General features: G+C 43.8%; 1 protein-coding gene across 2 annotated transcripts; it reads right to left on the bottom strand.

Annotated features, from left to right (window-relative positions):
• On the bottom strand, positions 1–25,327 carry trappc10 (trafficking protein particle complex subunit 10). Of its 2 annotated transcripts, XM_079277027.1 has the most exons (23): positions 25,190–25,327; positions 19,470–19,551; positions 17,805–17,940; positions 14,965–15,164; positions 14,606–14,801; positions 14,073–14,184; positions 13,686–13,933; positions 13,189–13,335; positions 12,951–13,065; positions 11,857–11,933; positions 11,567–11,658; positions 10,492–10,632; positions 10,212–10,321; positions 9,358–9,890; positions 9,046–9,187; positions 8,090–8,248; positions 7,117–7,346; positions 5,324–5,424; positions 5,023–5,146; positions 4,425–4,589; positions 1,468–1,648; positions 677–871; positions 1–501 (listed from the first exon to the last, which is right to left on the bottom strand). In XM_079277027.1, exons 1-23 carry the CDS (start codon positions 25,248–25,250, stop codon positions 248–250), a joined length of 3,801 nt encoding a protein of 1,266 aa, XP_079133153.1. In that variant the 5' UTR covers positions 25,251–25,327; the 3' UTR covers positions 1–247. The 2 variants fall into 2 exon arrangements, with proteins under 2 accessions (XP_079133153.1, XP_079133154.1); XM_079277028.1 differs by lacking the exon at positions 1–501 and having other exon boundaries at positions 728–896.

Here is a 25,327-nt window from a genome sequence, read left to right on the forward strand (position 1 = left end):
TATGGCAAAGAAAAAATCTTTATTTAAATGTTACCCGCAGATGTCATTGGCTCTTCACTGAGTCCAGTCCGTAAGTCTCCAGTGAAGTGAACGTTTCATGCTTAGGGGGGCGAGGAGTCCATGCCGGCGACCTGCGGCGGTCTTCGGCATGGACTCGTGGACGTGATCGGCCCCGGAGCAAAAGCTCAGCAGAGTCCACCCGGGGCCTGGGTTCGGTTCTATGAGAAGGGGGCGGGCTGTCTCGGGGTCATGTGGTGTTGACCTCCATGATGTGGTCGTCGGTGGCGGGCAGCACCAGGACCTGCTGTGTGTGGCTTTGGTTGAACACCTGCCCGGCGGTGAAGGGCTCCAGGCGCGGCATGGCCACGCCCCTCTGCTGCTGCTGCTGGTCGCCGCTGCCCACAGAGTGCACGCTGCCCCGGCTGCGGATGCTCGCCGTGTCCCCCTGGTCGTCCAGCACCTTGTCCAGCAGGGACAGGCTGTCGTTCTCCACGCAGCTGTCTGAGGGCGGCGAGAAAAAACGGGACACATTACCGAGCATCCACAAAGAAGAGGAGATCAACACGATCCTGGTTCTTAAGACTGTGTGGTTTCCACCAGTTTGTACTGAACGAGGACTTCATGTTGCCTCAGAGACAGTGGCTTAACAAGGTTTACCTGATATTTAGAGTCTTACCGGGGTCTGGTTGAATGGCCAGCGCTGCGGTGTGAGGCAGGTACTTCAGCACTTTGATCTTGGGGAAGGGCAGGTGTCCCGCGAACAGAGGCATCACCTCGATCTGCACCTTGTGGGTGGCGTCGGCTGCCATGGGCATCGACACCATCCCCGAACTCTTCCCACACACCGCCCAGTTACTGCTGCTGTCAGCCACTGTGCACACGCACACACACACAGTCTGTTCTACGGTTGGCGAATCTACAGTAATGACTCGAAATATGAACATTTTTATTCATATGCATACTTATACAATCTACAAAGAGATCAATCTACTCCTAGAATTATTTGTTGCTGATTAAAAATGCTAAAAACTCAGGATGAGCCTTAGCTGTGCTTACAGCTAACATAACAAACAAAGACTTTTTACTTTCACTTTTGTCTGCAGCTAATGAACATCTTAATCATTTTGTTTTCTTTTTCGACTCATATTGTTTAGGTATGTGGTTCTTGTTATTGTCGTTATAAGAATATTTTACTCTAATCTTTCAGAGTTGCAAATAATGAATATTTTAATTATATTTAAAGTTAATCATATAGCAATTTACTCTGTATCACGAAATAACAAGAGCTTAGAGTGAGATTAAATTTCATGTTCACATTGGAGTTGCTGTAAATATACACATTATATTAATTATTTTCTTCAGTGCCACTGTAATCCCCTCTCCCTCTGCAATTATTAATTTCTGCTCCCATTTATCCATCTTGTCATAGAAAGCCCGGATGATAACGCCCTTCTCCTGCTGACGTACCTTCATACATGAGTTTGGTGGTTCTGAGGCCATCGGTGTCGGTCTTGCTGTCCTCTGCCACCTCCCCCTCGGCAGGTTCGGTCAGTCGCGTTATGCACACTTCCAGCCCGCAGAGGAAGCCGGAGCGGCAGTGCTGCTCGCCGGTGGGAGGGAAGATCTCAGCACTCACGCTGTACAACGTCTGACAGCACACAAAAAACAACAACAATGGTGGAGTGCCCGGATAATCTAAAACCTCTCAAAATACAGAACAGAAAGTGTGTTTTTCATACATTATGAGAGGTTTCAAAAACATCTGGACATTTGAATAACTGATGTTGGGATCTGACTATATGGCTTCAACATGTGCTGTGGAACAAAGAGTCAGGTCTTCCCTTTTGCAAGCAAAGGTTTCATCCTGATTGTGGTTTGAGGAGTACCAAACCCCCTCTGAAGGAATTTCACATTAGGGTGTGAGTTTCCTCCCCCCCAAAAACTATGCATTCCTGAAGTCACCTGAAAGCACCGCTGCAATCTCATTGGCCGAGAGCCAAGACACCCCAGGACCCCTGTAGTTCAGCCACTGTTCCACAAAACTATCTGCAGCCCTCACCTCAATGCTTTTTCCCCTTCGACCTCCATCGAGCTAGGGAGCACACCAACGTTGCTTCTCTTTTTAACCAAAATCCTAGGTTTCACAGTTATATTCGCTGGGCGAATTCACCAAACTGTCTATTTTATCTTTGTTGAACCCGTTCAATCCTGCAGAAGTGAAGAAGAAAGACTCCTTCAGAAAGAGAGACAGAGAACTTCCACTCTTCACTCTCCACCAAGCGCCTCGTCTGCTCCGACCATAAGGACGCGAAAGTCCCTTATCAAGACGACAGCGATTCTCTCCCACCGAGAGAAACACGGCTTCCGCCGCCCACTGAAGCTCAGAAGGAACCCCTCAGAAGAACCCCCTCAATCACCACGATTGCATCGTACCGTAAGGCGAATAGATTCTGGGCAGAGTTAGAGGGAGTTCATTTGTGTTTATTTTATCTTGTTTTGTGTGCTTAAAGTACTGTTCATTTTTATAACGTGGTGTACGCTTAATGATCGCTGAGATCGTTGGGGTGGTGTAGAAGTAGCGTGTATTCCATGCTACTGTGATCTGTGTTGAGCGAGCCGCCTAGTGAGGTCGAAGCTGCTTCTCATCATTTCAGGAGGTCAGAACCGCCGGCTGAGACAAAGAGTCGCTGTTCTTGCTCCCCTGGCTGAGAGAGCAATCTTCCGTACTCCTGCGCGGCGCAGAGGATCGTAATCGCTTGTTTTATTTCATTTTTCGTTTTGTTCCTTTTCTTTTACTAACCCACACACATATAGCTTTGAGCTAATCTAGCTACGTGCTAAACAGCTGCCGACACATTTAGACGCCGGGTCTCCTGTTGGCTAGCCGCCATTTTGGGTCTCGCGCATGAGAGCTGTCACCACGTCCCAACTACGTCACACGTCACTGAGCTGTCTGAGTTTATAAGTATCAAACACAAGCTTTCATTATTAAAGACTTTATTATTCCGTCTTATTTTGTTTAGCTAATCAACCAATCGACTTCCTGTTTACACTGCACCAACCTGCATGCCCAGTGTCCGTGATATTCACCGTTAATCGGGAAAGCTGACGATTTTCCCGAGCTGAGCGACGCAGATTGGCTTGGTGACTTTGCTTTTGCTGTGGACATATTGACACACATGAATGAGCTGAACGTGAAGCTACAAGGGAAAGATCAATTTGTGCACGAAATGTACACAAATGTGAGAACCTTCAAAGCCAAGTTGACTTTCTTCTCAAGACAAATTTCAAACAAATCATTCGCTCATTTCCCCACACTAGCGACACTGAAAGAGGCCCCTCGACAGATGAAGAAATACAGCAAATCGCTGGAAGACCTGCACGGAGAATTCTGCCGGCGGTTCTCTGATTTTGAAAAAATTGACAAGTCACTTCAGCTGGTGTCATGTCCCCTGTCACAAGACTATGAAACAGCGCCGCAGGAGTTGCAATTGGAACTGATTGACCTTCAATGTGACTCTGTCTTAAAGGAGACGTTCAACTCCCTTAAACTGGATGAGTTTTATGCTTCACTAAGCGAAGCAAAGTTTCCAAACATCAGGAGGATGGCACAGAGGATGCTGGTGTTGTTTGGCTCTACCTATGTCTGTGAGCAGCCGTTCAGCGTGATGAACATCAACAAATCACGTCACAGATCCCAGTTAACGGATGAACACCTCAGATCTCTCCTGAGAATTGCCACAACCCAACTGACACCAAACTTTGATGCACTGGCAAAAAAGGGTGACCAACAACACTGTTCCCACTGAAATGTAAGTGTTCTTTACTTTTTAGTTCATGGCTTTTACTTGTAATTTATATTACCGGTAGTTCACACAAACACTCTCCATCCATCTGCTACTGGCCCGGCCAGTCTGTCAAATTTTAAAACTCAATGTGGCCCCTGAGCCCAAAAGTTTGCCCACCCCTGGTTTAGATATTAGTTGACTAGATCATTAGTATTAGAACGTAATAAACTCTGTTATATTTTAAAGAGCAGCTGTCTGTGATTATTTTCTGCATGCGTATTGTGATAATAGCTGTATATGTGGTCTGTGCTCGAACTTAAACCTTCACTTTCACTCTGAATGTGTAATAGTACTCAGACTACTGACATTGTGAGTGAACACTAATTATGAGACTTAGTTTTATCGTTTGGTTATTGGTCCCTGTTCGCAGGGTGGTGCCCCGTTATTATTAATAATAATAATCATTAATAATCAATAATCAATAATTCTATTGATGTCAATAATTTAGTTTCTTAGATGCTGATAACCCAAACACGCTCCTTTACGTTCCCAACACTGACGACACAATTACAGCTCCGCTTGTGAAACTCTCAGGGAAAAAAAAGGGAACATTATGAATGTTTGAAGTGGACTTACGGTGACTCTCTCCAGCTGGAACTGGTAGTGGAAGGGTTTGAAGGTGGAGACGTCTTGCTTGGGCGGAGAGAAGTTGGCGGAGAAGACGCACTGGAGGCAGGAGGGCAGGTCGTCCTTCCAACTCACCTCCCACAAGCAGAACACGCTGTGCTTGCTGCACAAAAGCTACACACACACACACACACACACACACACACACACACACGCACAGTACCAAATATGAATATGATGAGAAATATGAATTCGTGGCTGATGTAGTTTTGATGTCCTTTAAAACGAAATATCTGAGCTCCCTCACCCTCTCCATACGGCTTAGCCCAACTAAGGATACTCAGTGTGGCTCCTTGTAAACACAATCAGCGTTTATGTCACTTCCCAGAGTTCATGACCACAAATGACGCTTTGCAAATTAGATCAAGTTTTAAATCAAGGGCTGCATTTTCAGCCTCAGCTCCCTCGAGATGCAAGGCTGAAACTAAAAGGGGGAAAATCTTCATATTTATTCATATTTGTGTGAACATGACCTGAGAACCATCTTTCTTATTTCTTTTATTTCCCAATCAAGTTTCTCCAGTTTTTTTTTTTCTTTACTCCTCACCTGTTGAGTTTTAGTGTTGAGGGACTGCAGCTCCAGCGATTCATGCTGCTTCTCCGTCAGCTTCACTTCTGCCAGCGTGAAGTTCACATCAGACATGTTCTGCACACACACCTGGATGTACTTCCTGTGGGGTTAAAAGGTTCCATGTGTGAGTGAGGAGAACGCTGTTCATATTAAGTAGGTAAACTATGGGTTCTTGTCAGTTTAGGATTTTATGTAAAAGAGCAAACTTACCAAAGGGATAAACATTTTTTCTTTTTGTGTGACACATACAGGTATTTCTATGGGAATGGAGGTTCACCTGTTACCAGCAGAAAGCAGAGAGTGTTTGGTCTTGAAGGGGATGTAGAAGGTGAGGGCAAGCAGCGTGGAGTAGATGGACCACGGACAGTCGATGGACATCTGTGGACGGACACCAGCAAAACCTTACGGTCAAATCTCTTCAAGTACCGTGACAAAACGGCTGACTAGCCAAATTGCAATGAGCAGCTAATGACTATTTTCATCAGAAATGACTCTGCCGATTACGTTCTCAAATAAGCGATGAATTCTTTATAGATAAACTTTATTCATCCCCAGGGGGAAATTAGTTCGTAGCAGCAGCAAAATTTGTCCACAAAACATCAGAAAACAGTGATAAACACCTGTTAGTGTTGCGCTTCACCCCAAAGTCAAATGTCTTGTTTTGTCCAACTAACAGTCCCAAACCCAAAAATATTCACTTTACTATAAAATATCAATGTTTTGGGCATTTTTGCTTGAAAAATAAACAATATATATATTGTCATTTATTTATTTTTCTGTCGATTGACGAATCCAAAAATCCATATTTAGCTGCTAGCTCTAGATCACTGTTTAGACCAGCGGTTCCCAAACTTTTTAGGCCACGCACCCCCTTCTACATCCCGACCGGGTTCACGCACCCCCAACCCCCCCCCCCCCCCACACACACACACCTTAAAAAAAAAAAGCAACAGAGCCGCATAAAAATCGGACGAATGAGAGAACAGTTTGCTCGCGCGTGGCGTTTGTTTACAAGATAAAAAACACAAAAACTCTTCCTGCACCGTGCCTTCCAAAAGGTAACGGACGTAACGTTACGAAGGTAACGGACGATTGGCCAGATTGGCCACATCTGTAGACTTGTCTACTTGCAGAGAGTAAAACTCACTCTTCTTCACGCGACCGACCAATGTAGCCAGGATGTCTTCGGACAAAGCATCGATGCGCGCAACAGTGTTGTTGGACACCGGGATCACGTCCAACTTTTTCGCTTCTCTCTCTCCAATCATACATTCCACCATCTCTTTAACATTTTTCCCTCTCCACCACCGCCTCTCCTTCTCCCTATTACGCAGTCAGAATACCACCACAACACGCCGCCTGTCTCCGGCAGAAATGCGCTCATCCACGCACGGGAACAACACCGAGTTGTAATATATACCTCCATAACACCCCGCCACTCTCGGCTCATACCTCCCCAGCAACGAGGCACATCACCCGGTCACAATACCTCCAGAATGTCCCCCGGGTGAAATCCGGGACTTGGTTTTACGGTTCCGAGTGGCCGGCGCTCACTCGTTGGCGCTGGGACGCGAGGTCTCCAGCCGTCCCCGCCGTGAGGCGCCCGATCGTCAGGTCTGTCAGCCCTCGGAACAGGCCGCGGGTCAATAACTTGTGGGTGGCGGGGTAGAGGCGAGGCAGATCACAGAAAAATAATAAAGACTAGAGTACAGCAAAGATATGTTGATGAGAAACGTATTTGTACGTCAAACACAAACGTAATCAGGGAGAAAATACGTTTGTGGTCAAACGTAATTGAGAATGCATTTTAGTTTTGGGGGAACGTAATTTTTAGGAGACAGGACTGCACCGCCATTACACTTTTCCTCTCGCGCACCCCCTAGAGGCAGCTTGCGCACCCCCAGGGGTGCGCGCACCCCACTTTGGGAATCCCTGGTTTAGACAGTGCCCAAGGCGTTACATCATAGTTGAACACATAATGAGTTGCCCCAACAGAGACGTGACATGCCTCCGTCACTATCTCCTCCCCCCCCCCCCCCCCCCCCCAACATCAGTCGTAACTCCTCTCACCCTCTGGTCGATGGCAGTCATGGGCGTGTCAGGGTGACTGTAGCTACGCGGCCGGTGGCGGACCTCCCCGTTGGTCAGCCTCTCGTTGGCAGGCCGGTCAGGCCCATGCGGGATGATGCACAGGACCTCCAGGTGGAACTCCAGAGTGTGGTAAGGAGGCGTGGCGGGCAGGCTGATGCTGGTCACCTTCTCAGACGACTGGATGGACAGGGCACTTTCACTCACCAACTCTGAACACAGCGACGGGATGGAAAAGAGAACTGTTAAAGCCAGACTTGTTAAAGCCGCACTTGTTTCGGCTCCATCATTGGTTGTAAACAAGACTATCTGGAACAGGTGGTGGAGAGGAGGACACTGAAGAAACTATTGTCCATATTGGATAACCCGGACCACCCTCTCCACCACCTACTGCAGGGACAGCGGAGCACTTTCTCCAACAGACTGATCCAGCTCCGCTGTCACAAGGACCGATACAGGAGAACATTCCTGCCCTCTATTAGACTGTACAATAAATCACCTCTGGCCAAATCAAACACAAGACTATAACACTGCTAACTGTTGTTGTTTGCTGTTGGTGATCCTTGCACTACAGTTTTTTACCTAGTTGGTTAACTTATATCATTCTATTTTATTGTACATACTGTGCATTTTTTATTTTATTAAAATTTTATTCAAATTGTATTATATTCTGCTCTGTTATCTTATTGTATTGTATATATTGAGCATCTTTCATCTTTTTATCTTTACTCTGTAACTTTGCTTGCTGCTGCTACAAACTAATTTCCCCCTGGGGATGAATAAAGTATACATCTATCTGTATACATCTGAGAGCATTTATAGGCACGCAAACATCTGCAGGGACCCGTTTTTTACAAGACACATGGTTTCATTTGGATTCTCAAGATGAAAACCACTTAAAAAAAAGTAAAGCTGAAGAAAATCAAATCAAATCCTTTTAAAAATGTGCACTGACCAGCTGTGGGGCTGGTGATGTGAGCAGTGCAGCTGGCGGAGGGCAGGATGGGCATGGTGTCAGTGTTGCTGAGCTGCAGAGCGTCGCCTTTCTTCACGGCGTAGTGACCAGTCAGCAGAGTGAACTTCACCATCTGGGGCAGGCCGGCCAACAGTGGCTCTGAAAGCACAAACACCAGTACAGTGAGTACCGCTCACACACAGACGCTGCATGGTAGTTTTGATGGTGGTGATCAGAGCGGTGGATACAGGTGTCTGACGCGAGCTCAGGTGACATGATTTGTGAACTGAACTTCCTCCATAACTAGTTTATTTATGACGAAGAAAGTAGGAACTGCAGTCGCAATGTTTTTATTCTCCTAAATTTAAAAAACTGCAGCTATGCGGTTGTATGCCTCCGCAAACCAGTAAAGTTGCAGTTTCTGTCCGAAACACGTTTTTATTCTGAGACATATCCTGGAGTTATGGCCAAAAAGTGTTTTGTGAGGTCACAGTGACCTTTGACCGACAAATTCTAATCAGTGTTTTTTAGTCCAGGTGGACGTCTGTGCCAAATTTGAAGAAAAGCTCTTCAGGTGTTCCCAACTATAAAACATAATGTCTCTGGCCTCAGCTAAAAAACATCACTTTAATTGACCCTCACAGGTTTTGCAGGTGCTGACACCACAAACAATTACAGCAGATTTAGCTCTGCACAAATACATAATTGAAAGTACCGAAAAACTTGTACAGAAAAATCTTATTTGTTTAGTGTTTGCAAACCAAATGTTATTGCACTTTTGTTCATATAGCAGTACTTTTAAAATAAAAGTGCGCAATACACTACATTTTAATTCATTATTGAATTTTGCACATAATGAGATTAATCGCAAAAAAATCATGCGATTAATCGCGGTTGAAAATTGTAATCGTTGCCCAGCACTAATATATATATAAAACAAACAAAAAAAGTCAGACCTGAGAGAGGCTCTACAGTGAGCTGGGGCTCCTGAGAATAGACTTCATACTGGACCGATGGGTAGATATGAGGCAGCACAAACTGCACCTGACCCACGGTGGCGTACAGCTGACGCAATGTGTAGGTACCCGGTTGTCCACTCTGCAGAGAAGACAGATGAAAAGGTGGGAAGTAAGAAAACAAGCGGTGCCAACAGCAAATATTGAGAGTGGGAAGAGAAAAAACAGAAACAGTATCCCCTTCTGAATGTCAAACACCAATTAACTAGTTGACCATTTCAAAAGGTCACACAGCAGCAAAGCGTCTCCTACCGGTGCTGTGAATGTGATGCTGTTATTCCCGGGCTCTAACGTCACATCCTGCACTTTCAGCATCTGTCCTCCATCCTTCATGGTGACGGCGGGGGGGCTGACACAGTTGGGCGTGTCCGTCAGCGAGCTGCTGTCGTGGTGACGCATGACCAGGTGAGTGTTTTTGCACACCACTCCCGTGGAGTTGAGGGAATTGTCCGAGGGACTCCTGTCCTGAATCTCGTCCAGCTCCAAAGGGGGACCAGCCGCTGAGGCCGACTCGGGACCCACCGACGAGTTGGCCTGGCTGAACTCCACCGTCCCCGGGTTAGTTTGCCTCGGCGCTCCCTTGGACCTTCCGTTGGTCCCCGCACGCTCCAGGTCGAAGTGGATGCTTACCGCCAGTTGCTGTATGTGCACCGACACGGGCATCAGACAGAGCAGGGTGAGCTCCGCCTCCAGCACGGCACCGGAGTGCACCGACGCTGTGGCCGGACGGAACTGTAGCCGTGTGAGCTGAGAGAAAACACCCATGCTGAGGGTCACTTTGGGAGCTGAGGGGGAAGAAAATACAAGCAGGAGTTCATGAACCCCACAACAAGGACAACACTGTGGGTGTCTTTTTAAACAGTTAAATTCATCACCATAACATGAAGCATGTGCAAGTATTGTTGCTATTGTTCCAAATATTACTTTTAAATTACTACCGAGGTTGTCTAAAAGTATTGTGGGAAAATCTCAGACATGATCAACTGAGTGGTGGGATGAAGGGGGGCACAGGGAAAACCCAATGACCACTTGAAAGCACTGAGCGTCACAGAGCAATGCTGTATAATCCCTTTGGGTTTTGTGCTGGACCGAGCATGATCACTTACACTGATCTTCAGACTTGCCGGCAAAGGTCAGAATTTCTTGACAAAAGTGCTTCCTCTCCTCCGTGGTCAGATTCACATCACCAGCCAGCAAGGCACTGGTTTGCAGGTAGCTGCGGTGGCTTGTAAAGGAAGAATCAAACACTACACACAGGCTTTGGCTATTTGAACATCTTTATATAAAGCTTATTTCCTCTTACGGTTTCGGCACTACTCTGAAAGCTGACATATCTGGCCGTCAACTGGCCAACGTACGGCTGTTGTTGGGTGTTTGGAAGGATACTCTTCAGTTCTGTCCAGCAGCTTCTGACACTCGGCAATCTGTTTCCTGGTGTGAGTGACAGGGAGGCTCCATCCCTCCGATGTGTACGACTTCAGCGCTTCCTGTAAGAAGGTTTCTGCCCGCTCTGGGTCCCCCTTCCTCCTAGTAAACAAACACACACATCACTTTGTTTCTCGCATGATATCTACTAAAAACACAGAAATAAAAAGAAATAGTGTGAGCTTTACAAATCTGTTTAATGCTACTTAGAAGTGAAATAGACTCTAATTCAAAGACAGACAACAGATAGAGATTACCTATATCATTGATGTATTTACATTATAAGACTGTCACTTTTCTTTTTTAAAACGTCTTGACGTCTACTGTGAACGCAGAATGATGAACTATCCATCTGCTATTGGTTGGTCTGTATTCCGATATAATGATATCACGCGACATCAAAGGCCGATAGCAGAGGCCCACTTCACTTTGGTTTCTCTACCATTAGCTGTAAGACCTCCTGTTTGGGTTAAAGGGTCCAGTGTGTAGGATTTGGCAGAAATGGCCTTCTGGGTTACTGTAGAATCATGGCGGTGCAACATGGCAGACTCCGTGAAGAGGACCCTTCACGAAAAGCAAACGAAAAACTCAAGTATCCTGTGATTACACACTTAATAAAACACAGTTTCTGATATTATATTCTATCTGTGCGTAATGCGACACAGTGCTCTGATTTAATGCTCCGATTCCTCTTTAAAGCCACTTCAGTCTACAGCTCGACTAAACACAGCAAGAAGAAACCCGTCACTGCATGAGGACTCTAAGAAAAGTGTCTGAAATGTTACTTTTATGGCGTCACATTTACTTTAAATATCCTACACACCCATCGCACCACATTAGTGTTTTCATTTATTCTGCCGGATTAGACCTCCTCCCGCGTGTGTGGGTGTTTACCAGCAGCGACTGAGTGACAGTTCTGGAGAAGAGGCCTAATCCGACACAATAACTGGAAATATTAGCGTGGATGCGCGGGGGGCTTTTAAGATCATTCTTTGAGACCCGTGTGTATGCCGAGGGAACCAGCAGGCTTTCTTACATGTAGAACTCGGCAAGGCTTTTCCCCACCAGCCTGGCAGACCTCAGCCGGCCGATGGCCCTGTACATCTCCATGGCAGCATGGGAGAGTTCCTGATGCAAGAGGTAGCCAACGAGGTGGAGGAAGGAGAGAGGGAAGAAGAGAGCCGAAAGATAAACAACCACTTCCACCGAGGTTTCCAGGAGATTACATCATCAAAAAAAATATTGCTTTGAGTTTTGAGACAGGAATTCAGGGAATGCGTGTTAACTTTCTGCTTTGCCAACTGCTGAGGCAAGAAATTGACTTACCAGATAGTGTCTTTCAAAAGCTTCCACAGACGACAAGGCTTCCTTGAGCTTTTTGTAAGGGCTCTGCAAACTGCTGACTGTGGAGGAAATTTAAAACGAGGCACACATTGTCTTTCAAATGAGCCTTCATTACATCCTAATCAATACGTATGACCGAACAAACTCACATATCGGTCAGTGAAAGGGAAATTCCAACCCTGAAGGCCTCCGACACACCAAGCTGACTTTAAAGAATTTATGCCGACAGAGGCATCGCTTTATGGCTGCTGTTAAAGGCAGCACTTGAACCACAGACTGTATATAAGCGGACAAAGTCACTGTGACGTCAACCCATGGTTTGTGGACTTTGGTTTTGAAGCCTTGAGTTTCTCATGTTGGCTGTCGCCATCTTACGCTGAATGAAAAATGCATAGGTTGCCCAAAGAAGAAAACACGGACAACTCCCAGGCCGGACAATGCCATGGTAGTGACTTGTCAATCACCAGGTAGCCCCGCCCTAAAGCATAATCTACTTTATGGTCTATTTGACTCTAAATGGGACCAGATTGTATTAAATGAACATCATGCTGTATTGAAGAAGACTTGAAACTAGAGATTGAGACCATAAACTCATGTTTACTGAGGGAATAAATCAAGAGAGAAGTAGAGTAATTTTCTCATAGACTTCTATACAATCAGACTTCTTTTTGCAACCAGAGGACAGAAAAGTTGGAGCACGTGCAGTTTTGCTTTGCTGGTGTTTTCAGCCAACACTTGTCTTCTCGTAGAAGAAAGACAAAAGAGAACAAGAAACTGCACTAAATGTGTGAAATCACAGATCAATCAGGTTGAACAGCCAGTAAGACATCCAGTCAGTCCTGAATCAGCTGACCAGCTCCTGACGCGGGCCGATCTAATTGCAAAAGCTAAAGGAAACAGACGAACACACGCGGCTCAGAGATGCCAGACTGCTTGGTGTGCTGGGGCCATAAATCACAATGCATGTGTTCATGTCATCAAGGGGAAAGGTTGGGATTTTTGGAGTACCTATAAACCTGCAATCAGCGGACTTGCTTTAAATGAAATGTGTAGTCTACTTGTTTCATTTCACTCACCAGTCTCGGGCCTCTCGTCGCCCAATCCGGCCAGCAGATCCACAGTCCTGTTCAGGTCCTCAGATGTGGGTCCCTTCTCTGACACCAGGCCACAGAGTTCCCCCAGGGACTTCAGCTGGAGGAGGCAGAAACAGAATTAATCATTTTATTTGAAAATGCTTTTATTATTTGGAGAATTATTGACTGTTCTCTATCGAACTAACATAGAAGGAATCTCCGTCTATATGTATGTAGTTACCTTGTCAGTCGCGTAAGCCCACAGCCCAACAGTATGGGAGCAGTTCGCAGCTAACTGGGCCTGATCACAGCAGCCCTCGATCCTGTGCAGAACCTCCAAGCAGCTGAGAAACACCCAGCAGTCCAGCGCCCCCTCCAGCACCGACACCTGAACAACAAGGGCAACAGCGTACAGCATCATGGTCAGTCCCTTTAAGTTTTCAGTGTAGCTTTGTTGTCTATTCATCACTGTATGGATGATGATGTTTCCCAATTATTAGGGTAACCCCTGACCTCTTGTCTAGTGAGGTATAAACATTCCCCTGATGAACACTTGGTGTTTCCAAAAAGATGAGCTAGTGTAGCGTCCATATTTCAATCCAGAAATTGTCCATTTCCATTCAACTTTTTCTTTAATAAGCTACAGAGTTTAAAGAGCTTACGTTTTGTTCATTCCACCTGCATAAAGTACATGTTGATTCAAGTATAAAGTACATGAAAAAATGCCACTGTGTTTACCTCCAGCAGCCGCAGCTCCTGCACACAGTTGTGCAGCAGCTCCAGGGCCCTCTGGGTGACCTCCCAGGGCCTCAGGAGGAAGATGAGTAAGGTGCACTGGCGGGAGAACAGGTAGCTCCGTAGATCCAACAGGCTGGCCTCCCCGCGCTGGATCCCGTCCCTCTTCTCCATGTCGATGGGCCGTCGAAGCAGCAAGCCGCTCCAGCTGCGCACCGGGGCGCAGAACGATCCGAGCCAGTTGGCCGTATCTGTGGATAGAGACGAGACTCGTCAGACCGAAATCCCAAACTAGAATGCACTTCATGTTTCTGATCCTGGAAACAGGAAGCGCATGCACAAAACGCAGTACGTTTCACTTGAGAAGACAGTCAGGTAGTGGTAACTTACCTCCAGCGCCGAAGTTAAGGACGTATTGGGTAAAAAGAGCGTCTAGCTCATCGTACTGGACCAAGGCATCTTCGAACTGCTGCAGCATCTCGAAAACAAAGGCCAGCTCCTCCTGCACACACACATATGTGAGACACAAGTGAAGTGGGACACTTATTAATTTTGTGTTGATTGTGGCGGTTCCTATGGAGGAAAGTGGTAGTGTTTTCTGAACACCAGAATCCCTTTAGAAAACCTCTCATTCTACTGCACTAGGGGTCTGACCGATGTGATGCAAAGCTCTGCTCGTGGCCTGAGGAGGAGACGCTGCTGCCGGGTGCGGCGCTCTCCTCCTCCCTGGAAGCGAAGCCAGGATCTGGGCCTGTCAGCAGTGGGCTGGTCGCTGCTGGAGACTGAGCTGATGGGGTTTCTGACCCGGTGGAACCGATGACAAGCATTTACATATATACATAAACAGCTAATTAAAACTCAGTCTTGACCTATACGTCTCTTTCTGTGCAGACGCATGCCTGTTGTATTTTTGTTCTGCGTACTTGGACCATGAAGTATTCACAGAAGCTCCAGCCGGGCTGCGTGCGCTTCTCTCTGAGCGTGCGCATATCATCTTCAAAGCGCCCCAGGTTCTTGGTGAAGGACATGAGGAGGAGGGTCCGCAGCTTGAGCAGCAGGGAGTTCCAGGATTCCTGAGACCGAGACGAGTCCTTCAGAGGATCCGACAGCACCACACACCTGCATCAGAAAAGGGGCAATAACCTTTACATACTGGGGGAGGGTTGAATCAGCATGGTTTCTTATATTCAATGGGTGTTGATTATGTTGCCTGCTGTGAGAACGCATGAAAAGGGCAGTAATAAGTCCGTCTGTTGTTGTTTACAGGGGAGCATATCCTCACCTGTCGTTCTGCTTGTTGCAAAAATCGCTGCGGATTTTGTCCACGATGGACGACCGCGGCAGGATGTTGGTCTTGTTCTTCTTCTTGGTGTCGTTGGTCTCCACGACGATGATGACCCAGTCCGCTGAGGCATGAGCCCGCAAGCTGGTCTGCCAGCGCGTCATGTCCTCCTTCACCGTGCTCTTATACACCTCCGTGTCCTACGATGAAGTACAAAAATAAGAAGTCAAGATTTTCAAAAAAAACTGATAATTTCTTACAGCGGGAGGTTGGCAAACATAGTAATCTCACTCTGTAGATGTGCGTCATATAAAAATGTATTGAACGACTAAAGAAAAGGTTACTTATCCGAAAGTGAGCTGCATGTCGTGCACAGCGAGGATGTTTCCACATCAGAAGACATCAGAGGACTGGGACTACAAAAAGAATGCTGGCCAGCGAGTTTACGTTTGGTAATAACTACACTTGTGAGCTACTGAACACTGTGACTGAGTGCTACCTGAGGGTGCGGTTTGTTTTAAACTGCTTGGGGCAGAGTACAGGCGAGATATAATGAGAGCATTTGGTTGTGATGTAACGGCAGGTGTCCGGTAGGGGTGGGAATCACCAGAGTTCCCTCGATACGATATTATCACGATACGATATTATCACGATACTGCGATATTCTGAGTATTGCGATAACATACGGCTATATTGCGATTTATTACCTTTTTCAACTTCAAATTATGTCCCCAAAGGAAAACTTTGTCAACATGTTTTATCTAATAATATAAAGTTTTCAGTCTGTTCATCTCACTTCAATCATTTTTATTGCAGCAAAATAGGATTGTCAAGCAGACAGACTGACCAACAATGTCATAAATGTTGCATGAACCTGACAAACTGAATGTATTACTACACAGTCCAACTTAACTAAACGCAAACGTGTGGACTCAGTATATGAACTATAACTTATACAAGTAGGATATAAGAGTTATATAACGTCGTATAACTTGAAAAAGTAATTGATTTGATGTTTCTAAAAAAGAAAAAAAAATTGTTTTATATAATAAAAGATCGATACTTGACATCCGTGTATTGATACAATATCGCCACGCAAAATATCGCGATACTATGCTGTATCGATTTTTTTCCCCCAACCCTAGTGCCCGGTGGCAGAGAGAGGAACTGAAGCCCTGATGTGTCACACTCAGGACTTCTGTTTTGGAAGTTATAAAACAGGAAATGTAGGATCATTTTTGGGGAAGTATATGTCTGTGTTTTGAGATTGGGATTTTTTTTATTGTTGTTTGTGCATAAAATAAGCAGATTAGAGTAATCTTTGTTTTTTATGTTTCAAACCTTGCACAACAAGAGTTGTTTCAGGGACTTGATTCTGTTGTGTTAAGTTCTACACATGTGATAGTGTTACCTTGTCCCTACTGCATACACATACAGGCTCACTCTACTCCCACACTAGAGGCACAGTCCTTAGGAAATTGTCATGAGTCACGCGCTGATGACAACACTTCCTTAAACTAACCAGCTGCTGAGTCAGCAGCAGCAGTTTCCTGTTTTCCCTACTTGTTTTTCTCTCATCTGCTGTTCCTAAAGAGTTTAGTCTACCTAGTGCACTTCAGGCTGCAGGCTCCTACACATGCATCTATTAAGTGCACATCATTTGAAAACATATCTGCAGATAGAAAATCTTTTCCAAAAAGCAAGGCCCTCTGCCAGAGCTTCATTATATTCATTTTTAATTATAATAGAAAAACTGTTTGGATTTAGGTTGTGATTTTCTATGTGTGCACATTTTACAACCACTAGCCTCTACTTCAAAACAAGTCCCGCCCCCACATGCTCTCTATAAATGTCTGCGTGTGCGCTCAGCTGAGAGGTTGTGTCCTGCCGAGTGGAGAGCAGTCTTTAGAGTTTGACAAATATTAGCAAAATAATTTACATGACGAATAGCACTGACTGCAGAGACAGATGGGACGTCCTCATTAGACCGGCTATTTCGGAGAACACCGGTAGAAGCACCGGGACTATTGGACCAGTAAGCATTAAAATCATCCTGGTTGTTCCCCATTGGCTGGCTGTCTGGCTCCATATCCTTGTGGAAAGCCCTGTGTTTGCCTGTCCACCTTTCACAGACATGGAGTGAATCCAAAATCATCTTAATCTGAGTCAACTTGCATATTTAAAGTTCTCCCTCTGTGACTTTGCATATCTTGCACACGGAGAAGTCTGTGACATATTTTCTGCTATGCTCAGCGAGGACGCTGCATTGAGGATGAGTGCTCGTCTGTTCTCAGAGTGCAGACCAGAAGACATTTTCCTATCCTCCAGAACACATGAAAGAGAATAAACTTGTTTTTTGTGACTGTGGCAGCAACATTGAAAAGCAGACCACCGCTCTCTATGACGGATCAGTTTGTACGTAAACGTACTGTAACTTATCGCACAATGAAAGTGTTCTCATCGATGCGTCTTTATATTCATGTGAGATAGCTCAGCGATGATCACCCTGAAACGGTCTAATCCAAACTCTCACAGTAGCAGCATATTCCTCATTAGTCTTAGTTGACAGGAAAACTATGAAAACTAGTCATTATGCACGCAACTCATGAAAACTAACCCAGTGACCTCGTCTGCTCTGTGTGTGAATAGATTTTGAAAGAACTTTATTGACTCACTGGAACAGGACGTTTGTCTTAAGGGAATTTTAAAACAAGCCTCTCTTTTATCCTGGCACAGACTGATAATGCACAGTGCAATAATTAATGTTTCCCAGTCATGTTAAATAAATTACAGAGCGACTGGAGGATTGCGGTTGTGTGTGTGTGTTTGCAGCTACTCACACAGCAGTCGGTCCAATAGATGTGGAGGAAGGGGAAGGTGAGGAGAGCCTTGTTGCCCTCCTTGGGGAGGAGCTCCTCTTTAAACTGGACGAAATTAGCTTCAAGGTGGATCATTTTTGGTGCGCGGCCGTACGTCCTGCATAGAACAGAAAGCAGTCTTACATAGTCAATATACATGTTTACGATGACGCGTATCATTTTTACTGCCCCAGGACAAAATATTGCCGTGTGTCTCTGGAACACTGACTCCTACGTGTGTTGCTGGATCGGCAGCTTTCTCACAAGCTTAGTTTAAAAGTGTTTGAAAGGAAAATCCAGTTTATTGTCATTGTTTTGACGAATACCTTTTATTTAAAAACAAACAAAACAATAATCACAAAACAAACACCAAAGTCACATTGAAACAGACCAAAATACAAACTCAAATTCATACATCCGAACAAACACAGCATACATCAGCAGACCTAACGACCTAAATAGATAAATAAAATGTAAGGAGAATCATTTTATAAATACTTACTTCTTGCATACCCTATTCATTTCATTATTGTATTATTATTATTATTATTATTATTTGAGACTGCTTTGTTAATGCAAAATAATGATATAAATGATATATACAATGATATAAATAATAATATTAATATTAATAAACCCCTGGGGTTGTTCATTCACTGCTATTGATCTCACTCTTCACAAGCCACCACCATCTCCTTCTAAACACATCAAAACACAAGAATGTCACTTATCAAAACTCTGATACTCATCTCGGGTTTACTTCTGTGATTTCAAATTGCTTCCTGAGTAATAACCTTGAATGGCATATCAATACAGATATCATAGAGAAGAGCTCAGAAAACACTTAAAAGCTGCCAGATAAGAGGGAGCATTTGGATTGCCTCTCAACATGTCGACCGTGAGCTGGCTAACAGTGCCAATGGTGCAAACAGTGCCAACAGTGCTGACGACAGTGAAAGTGCTGACAGAGCTAACAGTGCTTAACTGAGGGGGACCCAGAGGGTAAGAGACCACGCTGTTGGTCGGGACGCCGTCTATCAGCTATAGCCGTATGGACGCAGTGCAGAGCGGCAGTCGTGAGCTAACCAGTGGGGCACGCTCACGTGCATTAAAAGATGGCCGGGTTATGTCAGCAAAGCAAGGCGAAGCTCGGAGACCAACATACCCGAGGGAGAGGGACTTCATCCGACTTAAAATTCGAGGGGATTTCCATTGTTCAGTCATCATAGAAAGCTTATAACGTCATACACAGCAGTGTATTATTGCAGTCTGGATCGAGTGACATGGATTAACACCAACATATGTCAATAAGTCATTCAAAATCATGAGCACTGCCAGTTAAATGTCTCGTTCAATGTCTTTTGTATTTGTACTTATGCACATCTTGCACTCACTGCTTCATATCGCATGTTTCTTGTCTTTTACTGTGAATACAATGCAATTTTTGTTTATTGTGGCTATGTAATAAATAAAAAATTCATGGTGTGATGTTAAATGTTGGACCCCCTTTACCAAAAAAAACGACAATACAAAAAATGCAAAATCCATCCACAAAATCCTCCAAAACAAACCTCTTTGATATGGCGGCGACAAAAATGAAAACAATAATATGCATTTCTATGTTGCATTCACCAGGGCAGCACTCACCTCCTCCACTCCATTGGCTCCCTGGGGAGTTGCTGGGCCAATGAGGTATAGAGAGACGTAAACAAGCCCTGGTCTCCAGCACCTGTGACGAGAGGGACGACACAAAGAGCATTTCAACGTTAGGCCAGAAACTCAAAGAGCACGAACATTTAAATCTAATATCTGCACATTCTCAATACTCAAGGTTTCATTGTAAAGGGGACACTGAGGATATTTTGGGCGAAATAGGTTTGGCACATAATAATAACAATAAGCTCATTTGCAATCATACTAATGTAAACACAAAGAATATACCCCAAAACAAAACCCTCAAGTGAAAAGCTGGAGTACAATGTGATAATGGTGCGTAAGAATACTTCACTTACTGAAAAAAATGTGGACATTGAAGAACTAAATGAAGAGCAGAGGTAGGGCTGGGCGATATGGCCTTAAAAAAATAATCTCCGATTTTTTTACAAAAAATCCGATTCACGATTTAAATCGATTTTTTCCCCCAAAAACTTTTGCAGATGACAGAAGCTGTTGAAAACAATTTTGTATTTTATTTTGTAGACTCTTATTTTATTTTGTGATGATTTTCCCTCATAGGTTGATAAAAATAAAGTGCAAACAAAACCTGAACATTGTAGAAAGGTGCCTGTATTATACAAAAAGTATTTTCTCGATTTTCAATAAAACACATCGCCTTAAAGCACACATTCGAATTAATCGATTAAATCGATTTATCGCCCAGCCCTAAGCAGAGGTCTATATTTTTGCTCCCCTCACATTCCACCACTGGACTGATGTTTTCACACTCAACACAGTTAAGATCCAAAAACAGCGAGTCTGGAAATTACGAGGATAAGAAGTGTACCAGGGCGTTACACCCCATGACTTAACGATGCCTCTTTTCTAGTAGAGATCTCCGTTTATCTTTCAGGTCTGCCACGCCCCCTGACAATCACTGAAGCACCCACACCTGAGAGTCCTCATTACATCAGTGGAGCTACATATCAACCCCCGAATCCAGTGTTTCCCAGCCCCCGTTTGTTCACTCTGGGCCTGTGGCGCTGTGGGTTTGCTGTTGCTGCTACCAAGAGCATTTGTGTTGCCATACCTGGGGTTCAAACTTAATGGAAGCTTTGTAGGAGTTCTCTGCCTTTTATTTTGTAAAGTTTTCTCCTGACTAGTTAGGGAGTTCAGTATTGTGTTTGTTTGTTCGTAGGCCAGCTGACCTCTTCTTTTCCAGTTAGCATGGGGGTTTTGTTTATTACGTTGGCCTTAGAGACCTGATGGCTACGCTTCCGTATTTAGTTGGTTTGTTCCTGTTAATAAATGTATAACTGCCGCTGCCTTATCCTCTTGGTTTTTGTTAAACTTTTGCCAAGGTTTTCCATCACCTTTTATGTTACTTCTAGTGTACCCCTAGGCACACTATATAGGCCGTAACACAGGGAGTGCAACTGCTTTGCAGCCTTCTCATTGGACAGTTACTCCACAAACAGCTGATGCAGTATAGTGTATCTGCTTTCAAACCACTCAACTCCAGAAAACCTCTAGTCTTTGTCCAAGACATTAAAACACAGATAAACACATCCAACAAGAGGTCATCTTCATTAATGAGGATGTAGTAAAAGGATGTTGAGGTTCCGCCAGGACAGTCTGATTTAAGACTCTTCTGGAGCCCAGAGGAGTCAGCTTCAGCCTCTCTATTGGATCCACAGGAAACCTCTTTTACCACTGAGGGAGGTTTTTCCCCTCTTTCCAAAACACAAAGATACTTTTCCTCTCAGACCGTGTTGATATATCTACTTCTCTTGGGGATGGGCAATATGGCCAAAATCTTCTATCCCAATATTGGTAATGTTGTATCGATAAAAACATATATCACGATATGGCATGTTATAAATGGTCTATATAACTGTAACATATGGTAAATCCTATTTGTTGGAATGCTGTTAAGCAACCAACTATTGTTCTTCGAATCTTTATTGTTGGAATGCTGTTAAGCATTCCAACTATTGTTCTTCGAATCTTTATTCAACTTCTATTTCTTCCGTCGCACCGCTTCTCCTCCTTCATTTTTTAAGCTACAGAAACCGTTCAACTATTAAAATGTTCAGCTCTTTCACCAGAGGTCTGCTTTGACTTTTCATATTTCTAACCTTTAAACTTTTTGAATTATTAAGCTTTTTATCTTCAATGGGATCTCTATGGAGAATATTTTCAAATGGCTTCAGGCACACAGGTGTTCGCGATTGAGCCAATTAGTGATGTTGATAAACACAGACTCACAGACACACAAGCACATACACTCCTCTCCCTCTCTCTCTCTCCGTGTGTCTCTCTCTCATACAGTCATTCAGGTCTTAGGGATCTTTAGAGGTCTTTCCCCCCCCCACACACACACACGCCATTTTAAAAATAAAAGCCCCACAGAATGAATCCTAACTGAAATGCTTGTGATGAGCCTGTCATTTAATAACCGGTTTGTGTTTATCTCACATTTTGATTCTGTCTCCTCTCCCCTTCTCCCCCACACCCCATTTCAAAATAAAAGCCCCAGAGAGTGAATTCTAACTGAACTGCTTGTGATGAAGCCTTTCATTTAATAACCTTGTTTATGTGTCAAACATTATGATTATGTCTCCTCTCCCCTCCCTCCCCCACCCAGTCCCACCCTTTCAAAATAAAAGCCTCATGGATTAACTGTATTTAAACATTTAGCTCAAAATTAGGCTTTTTTGTTGAAATAATGAATGCTCTTACAAATACTGTGACAACTACTACTATTGCTAATATTTCTAGTATTACTACTACTACTACTAATTCAACTTTTGCTGTTGCTACTATTCCTGCTACTGCTATTACTGCTACCATAACTAGTATTACTACCACTACTGCTATTACTACCACTACAATTATTACTTACACCACAACTGCTAATACTGCTATTCCTGCTACTACCAGTACTAATACAGCTATTAGTACGACTGCTACTTCAAAAACTTACTTTACTATTACTACTACTACTACTAATTATACTACTACTACTACTGTTATATAAAATACTACGACCACTACTACAGCTATTACTACAACTACTGATACTACTACTTCTAATTACTAATACTTCGACTACAACTTCTACTACTACTACTACAAATATCACTACTGCTACAACTAGTACTTATTCAAATGCTAATAATACTGATACTGCTAATAATACTTCTCCTACAACTACAACTTCTACTACTACTACAACAAATATCACTACCGCTGGAATTCTTTTAAGCTACAGAAACCGTTCGAATATCAAAATGTTCAGCTCTTTCAGGAGAGGGGTGATATAACTTCATATTTGTAATCTTTCAACTTTTTGAATTACTAAGCTTTTTGCAATTTTTTTTAAATTGGATATCTATTTTCAGCAATGTTTTTGAGATTCATTTCAGCTTTCAGCATTCCAACGCATTTTCAGCAGGAAATGCATTTTCTAGTTTTGTATACTCCTGTGTGAATTACATACTCAACACATGAGAAGCACCGAGTGCTTTTCTTTTAGTTAAGAACTTTAGTGCAAAATGAGCATAAATAGTATCTTGTGAAATTAAAGAAGAAAAAAATGAATGAAAAAGGTATTTCTCAAGTCATTGGTGGAGATTCTCAGATGGGGGGGGGCTTCTGCATATGATAGGCTCGTTGAATCACATTTGTTCCTGATACCCAAAAATATATGCAAAAGATCTAAAAAAGTGAGTTTTTCATGCTATGTCCCCTTTAAGTTACATATCAGTATATTGTATGTGTCAATTTGGAGAGCAGTCCTTAAGTGCTGCAACAGTTTTGTTGTGGCACTACACGCAAACATAATGCACTTTCAAAATAAAAATGTGAATATGAGATGGAGGTGCTGATGTTGGCTTAGTAATACCTGGTCCATCCTCCAAATCCTGACTAAGTCGGGAGACCAGGCCCTCACCAGCGGTAGGATCCTCAGTTTAACAACAAAGTGACTTCAATGTCACCACCGGTGCCCTATTCATGAAAAGCTTATTTAAAAAAAAACTGTCATCCATAGTAGCTGTGTGCATTTCCATGAACAGTGACACGTAGGGTAATTGTTCCAGCTACACTGGAACTGGGCCACATGTAAAAAGCTTTTAATATGCTGACAATTTGACTATTATCTATCAATTAGCCCTCCCCTTTCTGCCCACTATTTTTAACACAAAACATCACTGAATGTGGATTTCTTTCAGCACGGGTGTGACTATTGCCTCATATGCGACGAGTCCTTATATATTCATAAGTAGTTTGCATGTACAATCGTACTGTGGCCTTTTTCTAAAAGTCCTTTCAGCGTGATCCAGTGAGTGTTATTTAGTAAATGCGTCCGTGTACGTTAAGTTTATGTTACAGGCTAAATCTCTCCAGCGTCGCCCGAACAAGAGTGAACTTTGAATGTACACAAAGGTTATCAAAAACGCTTATCAAATACAAGCCTGCAACGCAAACACCAATCCCTGTGAGCGCGGGCGAGTCCATCTTACACAAAGCATCAAGTAACAGTGAAAGGACAACACTGCTCATCTGGCAGGGGAACACCAGCAAAAGCAGACGGAGCAAAACGAGTTACACATTTAAAAGCTTAGATCAAAGTCTTTTATTCATAAGTCTATAAATCTATGGGGGGTTATTTTTTGGGGGGGGGATAAACTACACTTCATCTGAGTGAAACGTACATTCCGAAGGTGATTTAAATCAATGATTGATGAGAATATAATACATTTCTTTTTTCACATATTTTCACATGCGTAGTGTCCAGTATCAGTATCAATTCTTCCAACAATTACCAGCGACTTTCAGAAATAAGCTGCAGATTTATGTTTATTATTACTTACTTTGTATTTCCATATGTCGGAAAACTTTAACAGGGACTCTTCTCCCCTAAATTCCAAAACAACATTCCCTCCACAATACAGCAACTTAACCATTCATTTACCAAACAAAAATGGGGCAACTGGAGAAGACAACTTGTCCACAGACATGGACCGAATTCTGCATTATTGTACACTGTGGCTCCAGACTCTTCAGGGAATATGGATGAACCTACATACAACCTGCAGGTGGAAGTCATTATGACTAAATTGCTTATTTTTTTATCTAATCAGCAATGCAAAAACAAGCATACACCTGAGTTAGGACACTTGCTAAGCCTCAGGATGGCCAGGTTGTTACCTTGAGATGAGTCGGCTCCTAAAACTAACCCCTCCAAGAAGCTTCCATGAGATTCCAAGGGATTTATGAATGGCAAGCTGACCCCACCGCAGACAAATCATGTGGCGACTGCTGTCAGAGCTGCTAACGGTGGAAACTGTGGCTGTCCATCAGGGAACAAGGTGATATCTTTCCCAAAAACTGCAGCAACTAGCCGTGACGTAATATCGTTAGCTAACGTTAGGCCTGTTAATCAATATAGCTGCAAGCTAGCTGAGAGATATGCCGTTTCCCATGTGGACATTTATCAAAGACAGTGTTGTAGTGTGCGAGTATGAAACTATTAAAGCCTTGACAAGTGGACATTCAAGCACACTTCGCAACACACACGCAGTGCCTCCAAGCTGGTTAATATACCAGCTAGCTTAGCTAAAACGAGCTACTGAACATAGCTAGCTGGCTAACTGTCAAGACCAGAACAAATAAGACTGAACGTCTCCTTTTTAATAAACACTCACATGTCACAATCGGCTTGTTTTCCATAGTATAGATGATCGGCTTTTCCTCTTGACACTCCATATGTGTTAGCGGTAGTACTCCATGAAAATGATATACAAACCGAGCTTTATTATTAGTAAGTGCTTATCTATGCAGTT

Source organism: Melanostigma gelatinosum (assembly GCF_949748355.1).
Source record: "Melanostigma gelatinosum genome assembly, chromosome: 10".
NCBI classification, from domain to species: domain Eukaryota; kingdom Metazoa; phylum Chordata; class Actinopteri; order Perciformes; family Zoarcidae; genus Melanostigma; species Melanostigma gelatinosum.